The sequence below is a fragment of the Cyrtonyx montezumae genome, unplaced genomic scaffold (assembly GCF_038088225.1).
Source record: "Cyrtonyx montezumae isolate F1298 unplaced genomic scaffold, pur_monq_1.0 scaffold_8, whole genome shotgun sequence".
NCBI classification, from domain to species: domain Eukaryota; kingdom Metazoa; phylum Chordata; class Aves; order Galliformes; family Odontophoridae; genus Cyrtonyx; species Cyrtonyx montezumae.
The window spans coordinates 7,018,596-7,029,184 of record NW_027072089.1 but is presented as its reverse complement, the minus strand read 5'-3'; the positions used below and the strand labels follow the sequence as shown (position 1 = coordinate 7,029,184).

General features: G+C 44.9%; 1 protein-coding gene across 1 annotated transcript in view; it reads left to right on the top strand.

The window, feature by feature from the left end:
* The first annotated feature begins 1,288 nt into the window (after positions 1–1,288).
* Positions 1,289–10,589, top strand: part of CCN4 (cellular communication network factor 4) — a 37,250-nt gene continuing 27,949 nt past the window's right edge. Inside the window, exon 1 of the mRNA XM_065752569.1 lies at positions 1,289–1,560. Coding sequence (XP_065608641.1) covers positions 1,513–1,560 — 48 coding nt within the window. The 5' untranslated portion in view covers positions 1,289–1,512. The remainder of the gene's footprint in view (positions 1,561–10,589) is intronic.

The window sequence follows — 10,589 nt, the reverse complement described above, 5'->3', positions numbered from 1 at the left end:
TGCTTGTGTGTGGCAGATGGCAGCAGGATCTGGCAGTCTGACAAAATGGCATCTAACATGGAAGAGTGTGTATGAAACAAAGATGTGTCACTGAATTTCTCCATGTGGGAAAAATGGCAACCATTGACATTCACTGACACTTGCTGAATGTTTATGGAGACCAAATAGTGGATGTGAGCACGGTGAGGTGCTGGGTGCTACATTTCATTCTAGATGGCCATGCACAGCTGTCACTGCTGCTGGCAGGCAAGCCTTTGTTCATTACTGGTAAAAAAACATAGCTAATGGTGGTGACTATTTTGAAAAATAGTGCTTTGTAACCGAGAATTTGCTCTATGAAATAGTGTTATTTTGCTCTTTGAGTGATAGCAGCCCTGACTGGAACCCCTGGCATGGGGGAGCCATGGGGGAACAGAAGTTAGGGCAGTTTCATTTCTAGTTTGGTCATTAGAAGGTTCACCCATCCATTGCTGCCCATCCTGCCACACCAAGCAGGAGGGTTTGCCTACATTTCAATTTACCTTGATATCTCTTTTACTCTAGATCTTGTCTCTCTTTTGGGTTTAAAGTGTGTAAATGTGTTTAATGTAATTTTTCTCCTCACACTGTTCTGCTTTAGTTGAAGAAAGAAAGAGTTTAAATTCTTTCAAATGCAACTTCAGAAGGCTGAGGGAAAACAGCATGCCTATGCCTAGGTAAGAAGAGAAAAATTCAGAGATGAAAATCCTTCTAGCCAGAGCAAGTTGTGCATTAACAGTGATCAGAGAGTTTAGCTGTGCTCACAATGGAGTCTGCACTCCAGTCTACCTGGGCAATATTCCTTATGCCCACTGGTGGCCCAGGTTAGAAATATGATGGCCCAGGAGATGACACGTGCTCCAATGCATACTGCAAAAATCACAGGGGGCAAATAAAGCATGGCAGCGTGACCTTCCTTTCCTTTCTGATTCAGGTTTCTCTATGCACCCATGGGGTGCACTCACAGGGCTGACCCCTTTTGCACTGCAAGGGGAGCCACTCTTAACTAGCCTGCAGACATCAAACATCTGGGGATATCTGAATGCATAAAAGCCTGTTATTCTTAACCAGCAATGTCAGACTAAATGTTTCCTGCAGTCCCAGCTGAATGCCACGAGCAGTGTTACGGACAGGCTCTGAGCCTTTTGGTGCAGAGTTAAATCGCAGCGTTGGACCACTGCGCTGCAGCTTTCCCTTTAAGAGCCCTTTGGCTAACGGCGATGCACTGAAATGCAGGAGGTGGGACAACACCGCACACAAAAATGAAGAAGTGAAGGCAGGAAAAGTTTCTCCAGAGGAAAAATGCAGGGCTTGTCCTTCACCCTGACGTCAGATCTGTCTTTAATAAAATCCCCAAAGAGCCAAGAGAAAAAGGCAGAGTGCTTAGGCTAGGTTACCAGTTAAGGATTGCTCTGCGTTCCCGAAAGTGGTGTTTTTGTTCAAAACGGCTCTAAATCTGGGTTCAATCAATGTATTTAATCCCGGCTTCCAGGGATGAGGTGGCTTTTGCCCTGGATTCTAGCAACAAGCAGCATTTTGCAGGTGAGTTTGGAAACTGCAGGAGACGTATCCTCTGCAAATGCTCTTGTGCTTAGTGCGTGGTAGGGCGGTGGGAGATAGTGCGTTGCGCGCAGGAAAGTGGGAACTGGTAAGTGGAGAGTGGAAGTGGGCAGGGAAAGGTGAGTTGCGGGGGAAAGGAACGGGTAAAGGAAAGGGGAAGAAGTGCAGAAGTGTCTCTGAGTTGAGTTCCCCTCTGTCCAGCATCCAGGTGAGTCTGCCCACAAAACTGTGGGTTTCTCTTTTTGCTTGCTTGTTTCTTTTCTTTTTATTGCAGAGCAATTCAAGGAGGTAAAAATAAAATTACCCAGTGCTGTCCGGAGCAGACAGAGTGAAACTGCTAGGGGAGCAGGTTGGAGCGGAGAGGCGGCTGCCCGGTGGGGCCGGGAGCGGGGCTGGAGCCGTGTTGTACCGTGCAGGGATCGGGGTCGGGAGCGGACACCGCCGGCGCTCCCCGCAGGTGCGGTCCCGCTGCCGGCGCTTCCTCCGGACAGTTTTGTTTCTCCCTGCCGGGGTGAGAGCAGTCGTGTTTAAGAAGGTGACAATCAAGGCAGGGAGGAGATGCATGTGGGGAGCGGTCCCACAGCCCACCCTCATCCCATCCCCGGAGGCTCTGAGGGAGCGGTGGGCAACCCGAAAGAGGGGTGCAGAGAGTGGGTGCCAGCGACACGCTTGAGGCTGTGGCATTCCCTAAGCCAGCCACGTGTAAGGCAGTGTCTGAGCACCGCTTCTGCTCACAGCGAGGTGAAATCAACTGCTTTGAACTGGGATGGGGGGGGATTTGGCTTTGCAGGGCTGCTGGCATCAGCGGTTGAGGGGTGTGCAGAGAGATGAAGCGGGGCTTTAGAGCGAGCAAGTAGCACGTGTGTGGTGCGGTGAAACGCACCTGTGTGCGAGCAGATGGCAGAGAGATAAGTGCTGCCTGAATGCGGAGATGGGCTGAGATGGTGCCTCTTCTAGAAGAAGAAATCAAAACAAACAAAGTGCATTTTTTCTGTCTCTATGAGGCAATAATCAACACTGATTTTTGTCGAGTAAGCAAAAAGTCACATGAATAGAAATAGGGGACCCCAACCCCTGCCCCAACTCCTCCAGCAGGGTTGTTACAGGAGATGTGTGTGAGTGCATTGGAAACCTCTTAGCAGCTATCCCAGGCTCCCTGATATCAAAGCTGTTTGTCAACAACAGACAAGCAGCTGTAACTATGAAAGTATGTGTGAGTGCATGCAGACACGTGCCTGCTGTGGGGATGAATGAGTGGGTGAAAACTGAATAGTGCTGGCAGTGTGTTTGGTCTAAAGAGTATCTAAAAAGAGAATATATATATATATAATAATAACCTAAAAGAGTTGTGATTTTGGACTGTTTCCAGTCCAGGCTATGGAACTGTCTGTGCTGGTGGAGCTCCATCTCTTTGAAGTATCCCAGGGCATTGTCAACTCCTGAATCAAGATGTGGAGCTGAACCCTAGGAGCTTGTGCCATCTTTATTAAGAAAGCTCCAGTGATGAGCTGGCTTTCTGTGGGCCTTCTGCACACCTGTACTGCTGTGGGATGGGCGTAGTAAGCTGCTGAAGGGCAGATTTGTGGTTATATAAAAATGGATGAAGGAATGGGAGGTGAGGGGGAGAAGTGTGGCAGTACAGAGAGATGAGGCACTTAAGGGAGAGCAACTGGGAGGGAGAATCAGTACCTGTAGTACTTAAAAGACTTTTGAGGGAAGACCAGGCATGATCAGGTCTGCTTAAGAGAAAGATGCCTAAAAGTAAAAATATTGCAAATGATATAAGATGTTATAAATATTTATCTATTGTGGTCACCTTGCTCATAAGAGATATGATCAAAGAGATGTCTGGTAGAATCGTGGAGTATCCCAAGTCAGAAGGGTCCCATGAGAATCATCAAGTCCAACTCCTGGCTCACCATAGGACCACCCAAAAATCAGACACTATGTCTGAGAGCATTGTACAAACACTCCTTGAACTCCAGCAGTTTGGAGCTGGGACCACTTCCCTGGGAAGCCTGTTTCATACCCACCACCTTCTGGTGAGGAGCCTTTTTTTTATATCCAACCTGATCCCTCTTGCAGCTTTATGCCATTCCCTTGGGTTCTACCATTGGTCACCACAGAGAAAAGATCTCATGGTCATCTGCTATGACCACACGTAAATGAACACTGATAAAGCCCTATCAGAGCCCCACCTCCATGTGTGTTGCATTCTGTGTTTGCTGCCATCACCTCAACAGTAATAAAGATCTTTCCAGTACAGTGCAAATCCCCATAGAGTGCCAGCTCCAGGCAGGCCACTGAGTATATGCAAAGATCCATGGTCTCCCTCAGGACCTGTGACTCCCCTGCAGAGAAAAAAAAGACAGAGGAAAAAAAAAGATGCTACACTGGGAAAGAGAAGAGCAAAGGTGACAACCAGAATATATGCAGAATATGTGTATGCTGGGTTCTTCCAAGGAGAAGAGGAGAGAGGAGTTAATATGAGAAAGATAGGTATGTCATAAAGAACTGTTCAGAAGGCAGCTCTCAGGTCCTGGGGGAGACACCCTCACCTCAGTGCTGAATTCAGACACAGGCAGTTACTGAGTTCTTAAAATGCTTTATTGATGAGGTTTGGTACTGGGAACTAACTGTATGGGTAAAGAGTTTGGAAAGAGTCAAATAGCAGAGTGTAATAAGAACTTCAGGCATATCTTTTCAAATGTCTTAAAATAATTTTCCATAGATATAAGGGCAGAGATCATGGGAGCCTACATCCCATCAGCTTTAGTGAGATTCCTCAGTGCCTGAGTCATTTCTGTAGCAAGAGCTTTAAGTCTGGGTGTGATGACCCTTTTCATTGCTGTGTACTGAGGGATCAGAGCTGGGATCTTCTGCTTCTTGTCCTCATGATTCAGCAGATAGGAGATCCCTTATTCAGATGGGACAAAAAAATCCCAAACCAGGTTGATGGTTAGGAAGACAATTCTGTGCTTTTTAGAAAACTGAGAAATAATATAGGAAGAACGACAGCACTGTGTGTTTCTAAAATCCCACTGTGAAAGGGGGGAATGGGTGGTGTGCAAATAAGGGGTGAACGCAGTTCCACAAAATTCTCCTTTGATCATAGAAACATTTGAGTTGAAAGGAACCCTCAGTGTCATCTAGTCCTACTCACTCTTACAGCTAGATCAGGTTGCTCAGAGCCCCTTCCAGCCTGACCTTAAATGTCTCCAGGGATGGAGCATCCTCCACTTCTCTGGGCAGCCTGTTCCAGTACCTCATCACCCTTAATCTAAAAAGAACTAGATCTCCACTTTTTACTTTGAAACCATTTTCACTTGTCCCTTCACAATGGACCCTGCTAAAGAGTCTGTCACCACTGAAAATTGTCTTTCAGTGGTGCTGGTAACTGCAGGTCAGATGGCAGAGTGGTACTGCTCTTCATGATATTAACTAGTAGGCAGGTTTTGACACTTTTATTTGATGTGATGGCAGACATGACACATAAACACCAGATTTTTGGCTTAGTGGGTGGAAAAGAGGAGAGAGATGTTCAGCTATGGTTTTACAGCCTCTTTTGTGAGCAGCAATTTCATTATTTAGTCACTGATTACGACCTGAAGTCAGAGCTGCCTAAGGCTGTGTGGAAGGTGGTTTGAGAGCTGTAATGTGTGGTTTTTCCTTCTCCTTTTTATAAGATTTATTGGCACAGATGTGAGGCCTAGAAATTCACTTGCAAAATATTTGGATATGGTGGCAGGAAAAAATGATTACATTTCTCTGCACTCTTCCAGAAGAAACCACATTCTGACCAAGTTTGAACAAAAAAAAAAAAAAATCTAGAGATTTATTCATTAATTTATCTGTTTTGCTAACAGCTCACATATAGTTTAGAACTAAAAGCTGCAAACACCTTTATCCTTGCCTACAAAATCTTGTGGCTCTCTGAGAGAAGTAATCTGAGGTTTTTCTGCTGTGTTCTCTGTAATGGAAGGATGCAGGCTTGCCACATGGATAATGTCACATGGATAATCTCAAGCAGCATAGGTGTGAGTTCATATTACTTGTCCCTCTAAGCTTCCCACCATTCCCTGTTGCATATGCTTATCAAAAAGAATCTGAGGAAGCATAGTTTCATCGTCCATTGCCATATATTACAGATGTCAATTGAAGTTACTCTGATTAGAGCAGCAAAAGAACTGTCTGAGAATATCTTATAGCTCAACACTGGTAGTTGTCATCCCTGTGCATATGGCTGCACCACACATAGGCTCTCCTAAATTTGTTTTATTCAGCAGTGCCCCTTGCAAATCCCCACGCTTAACAAAACCAAAATAAGGCAGCACACTGAAGGCAGCATTGAGTGGTGCTTCAGATGTCTTTGAGGTCCAGACCCAAATATGGGACTGATTCATGTTGCAACAGTTCTGCCTGTCATGTGAGTATTCCTCTAGCAGGGATTCTCTGGAGAAAGGCATTAGTTAATGATAATAGCTGGGGGCTTTAGCAGAAGTATGAGATTCCAGTGGTTATGTTGGGTGTCTGTTCTTTGAAAGAGTTGTGTGTGTTTATGTTCTTCTGTCCGCCCAAGGTGCTGGGAAAAGGTCAAAAATTTCAGAATTCCTTCACATCTGTATGCGACTTTTGACTTCTTTATTCAGGAGTTGGACTCAATTATCCTTATGGGTCCCTTCCAACTTGCTTTATTCTATGATTCTGTGATTCAGAAGCCCTGGGCTCCCACACTGGGGAGCTTTAGTATCGTATCAATGCTCATCTTTCTGAGAACTGCACTTTTTTGGATAGCTTCATTGTCCCAGCGGGGTCTTAAGCATTCCTGTCTGAACAGCCTTGGCTCTCGTGTTTGAGTGGAAATGAAATGAAGCTTTAGAAAAAAAAAAAACAAAGAAGTAGTGCTGTGCATGAGGACATTGGCAGATGTGGCTTGGAAGAAGCTGAATGCCCACAGCTTCAACTCAAGATACTGTTGACTATTTAACCTGCCAGTGTTTCAAGCTGGAGACCAGATATCAGGGGAAGGTTTCCTTTTTCTTTTCAAATTTGAGTTTGTCCCTGGGAGAAGTAGGTAGGCGCCTTGGATTAAGATGTCCTCCTGACTTCCCCTTTGCATTCTTATAATACAGCACAACCATTGCCAATCTTAAGATGCTTATGTTAAACACAACATTTTATGTTTCTGTTAAGTAGAAATTTTGACTGATAGCTGTAACAGTGATGGTCTCTAACAAAGCCTACCCATTTATTTTCCTTTATTACCAATAAATCAAATCCAGCTCTCTGCCTTGGGCTTACTGCACACAATTTTTCCCATCAGTACATCTTCTTAGCTTTATCCTGCCCAGAAGTTGCTGCATCCTGATATAGGCTACCTTCAGCTTTTCACTGCTCAATCCTGGCAGGGAAATCAAGGGTTTTGTTTTTACAGATGTGTTCCTGGGTCAAGGGTCTCTGACTGCTGCTTTACCAGATATGTGGAAATGTTCTCCTCTGCTGCTCTGAGATTGCTAACTGTGGGTATGGATCACTGATTCTCCTGCAAACTGGTGGTCTCCCAGCTCTAGGTGATACCTCTGCTGGTCCGTTTTTCAGTGCATCCATACTGAAAACTTATGTTTTTCTCTCTTGACTGTTGCTTGTTCTGGCATCCTGGGTGAATCTTTCAGAGTTCTCTTAATCCCTTGTGACTTCTAATAGACTGGGCTTTGATTTGTAATCCTTGCTCTAGGCTAGGTATGGGAAAGTAGTAGGAAGAAAAAGCATTTTTACCTCTCTGGGTGCCAACAGCTGGCTCTGCTGTATGAGTAATCCTTGTGGATGGGGAAGGAAGAGAGAGCCTTTAGGCTGAAACAGCTGTGGAAGAAGATAACATTTAAGCTAAGCTTTGCAGCACAGCTTGAATAATGAAATTCTAATACTTGGGTTGCTGAGGCATTCCAGGACTGTGCGGTCATCTCTGTGTTCCACTTCTCTTTTCTCAATAGCTCCCATGTTGTTCTGTTTTATTATTCTGGGTCTGTCATTCTACTTAACCTAGAAAGCAAATGAGAGATGACCAAGTTGGAAGGCCAAGTTTCATGAACTCCAGGATGGCTTGTGTTGAGCCCAAAGGGAAACCTGAGAAGTACTTGCAGAAATAATTGTGGGTTCATGCATGCATGCGGGTTGTGAATCAGCTAAGCATACCTGGATTCTGATGTTGCTGGCCATGTGTGCAGCTAGAACCTTGCTGTAATGGAGCAATCCCAGATCTTCTCCTAAGACGGTGCCTCTTGCTGATTTGGAAGAAAAGGTGTCTCATGCTTGGTGATAGAGGAGCATAGCAAGATATCTTTGTCCAGCATTTCTTTGATGTTTGGAAGAACAGAACTCTCCATACCAGTACTGGTTATGTTGATTTTGTACTTCCTCTTAGAGCTGAATTAAATTCCTTTTCAGTTTGTCATCACTGATAAACTATACATTGCTTATTTCCCTTCTTGGCACACCAAATACCTGTCCGGTGCAATTCTTCCAAGGGAATATGAAACATCAGTTTGATTGTTCTGTCTCCAACATGCAACACTAACTTGACTGAGCCAGTAGCATTAAATACAGAAACATGGAACTACTACACCTAGCACCCATATCATGGAATCATAGAATTACCAAGGTTGGAAAAGACCTCCAAGATCATCCAGTCCAACTGTCCACCTACTACCAATATTTCCACCAAACCATATAACTCAGTACAACATCTAAACGTTTCCTGAATACCTCCAGGGACAGTGACTCAGCCACTTCCCTGAGCAGCTCATTCCAGTGCCTGGACACTTTCAGAGAAGTAGTATTTCCTAATGTCCAATCTGAGGCCATTCCCTCTCGTCCTATCACTAGTTACACGGGAGAAGGGGACAACCACCACGTCACCACAACCTCCCTTAAGTTAGATGTGGAGAGCGATAAGGTCTCCCCTGAGCCTCCTCCAGACTAGTCCCAGCTCCCTCAGCCACTCTTCATAAGGCTTGCACTCCAGACCCCTCACAAGCTTCATTGCTGGTCTCTGAACATGCTCCAGGGCCTCAATATCTTTCTTGCAGTGTGTGGCCCAAAAATGAACACAGTACTTGAAGTTTGGCCTCACCAGTTCTGAGTACAGAGGAAAGATCACTTCTTTGCTCCTGCTGGCAACATTATTTATGATACAAGCCAGGATGCCATTGGCCTTCTAGGCCACCTGTGCAGATTGCTGGCTCATTTTCAGCTAAGTGTTGACCAACTTCTTCTACAGTCTTCCAGACACTCTGCTCCAAGCATGTAATGTTGCTTGGAGTTGTTGTTTCATCTCATTGGCCTCAGCCCAGATATCCAGCCAGATCCCTCTGTAGAGCCTTGCTGCCTTCAGGCAGGTCAACATGTCTTGCCACTTGATGTCATCTGCAAACTACCTGTCTAGGTCATCAATAATGATATTGAAAGGACAGGCCCCAGTACTGACCCCTGGGGAACACCACTCATGATTGGTTGCCAGCTGGATTTAACTCCATTCTTCCTTCTTCCATTCTTCCTCCTTACAACTTTTCCTGTAGATGGAAGACATATTGCCAAGCCTTTAATCTTCTGGGACCTCTCCAGTTCACCAGGAACAGCAAAAGATGGTGGAAAACAGCTTGGCAATCACCTCCACCAGCTTCCTCAGCACTCTCAGGAATGTAATGGAAAGAACATAGTGAAGTCAAGAATAATAAAGAACTTCTGTGCAACACTTGACACAAAACTTGCTACTGCCACCGAGACCAACGCTACCTGCAAAGACTTAGAAACTTTGACCAAAATAGACGTGCATGACAAAGGAATTATTTTTTTTAATGTGTTAGCTAGTAGCAATGTTTTGAACTGCATGTACACTATAGAATTGTCTTTTCTACAATTTACAAATGCAACTTAAACTTTAATTTTTTAGTGGTTTAAAAATTATGATTCCTTTCTGTGCTCTACCAGCTTTCCAGAGTACCATCTTGTTTTTCTTATTGAAGATTTTGAGTAACAACTGACAGTAGGAGTGGGCAATTATTTCTTTCTCATGTTGAATTTTCCTCACCTAAACTTATCCTTGGCCTGTGACAGAGTGATCACAAGGAAAAGAAAGAAGCATGATTTTGCTTAAAAGCCTTTTGCTTGCAGCCTAGAAGGCCAAAAGGATCCTGGGCTGAATCAGAAGATGGGTGGCCAGCATGGCGAGAGAGCAGATTGTCCCCCTTTATTCTGCCCTTGTGAGGCTCTGTCTGGACTATTGAGTCCAAGCCTGGGGCCCCCAGCACTAGAAAGATGTTGAGCTGTTGGAGTGGGTCCAGTGGAGGGCTACAGAGATAGTCAAAGCACTGGAGCACTTCTCCTATGAGCACAGGTTGAGGAGGTTGGGCTTATTCATGCTGAAGAAGGCTCCAGGGAAACCTCATCGCGGCCTTTCAGTACTTGAGGGGAACATACAAGGTGGAGAGAACCAACTTTTTACACAATCGAATAGTGATACAAGGGGGAATGGCTTTAACCTAAAAAAGGAGAAATTTAAGTTAGATGTTAGGAAGATATTATTTACTCAGAGGGTGGTGAGGCCCTGGCACCGGCTGTCCAGAGAAGCTGTGGATGCCCCATCCCTGGAGGCATTCAAGACCAGGTTAAATGGGGATGTGGGCAGCCTGATCTGTTGGGTAGCAATCCTGCCCATGAATAGGAGCCTGATTATCTTTAAAGTCCCTTCCAACCTAAGCCATTCATGATTCTATGTGATTATATATGATTCTATGATACTTCTGGGGACAATACTGAACACCCAAAACAGTGACTTCACTGAACTTGTCTTTGTTCATGATGGAACTGGCTGTCTTTCACTGGGCAGATATTCACAGAATCATGGAATGATAGAGTCATCCAGTTTGAAAAAGACCTTCAGGACTATTTTGTACCAGGTCTCTGCAGTCAGACTAGTAACTTTGCCCTGAAATTCCAGGTTCTTAAAGCATTAA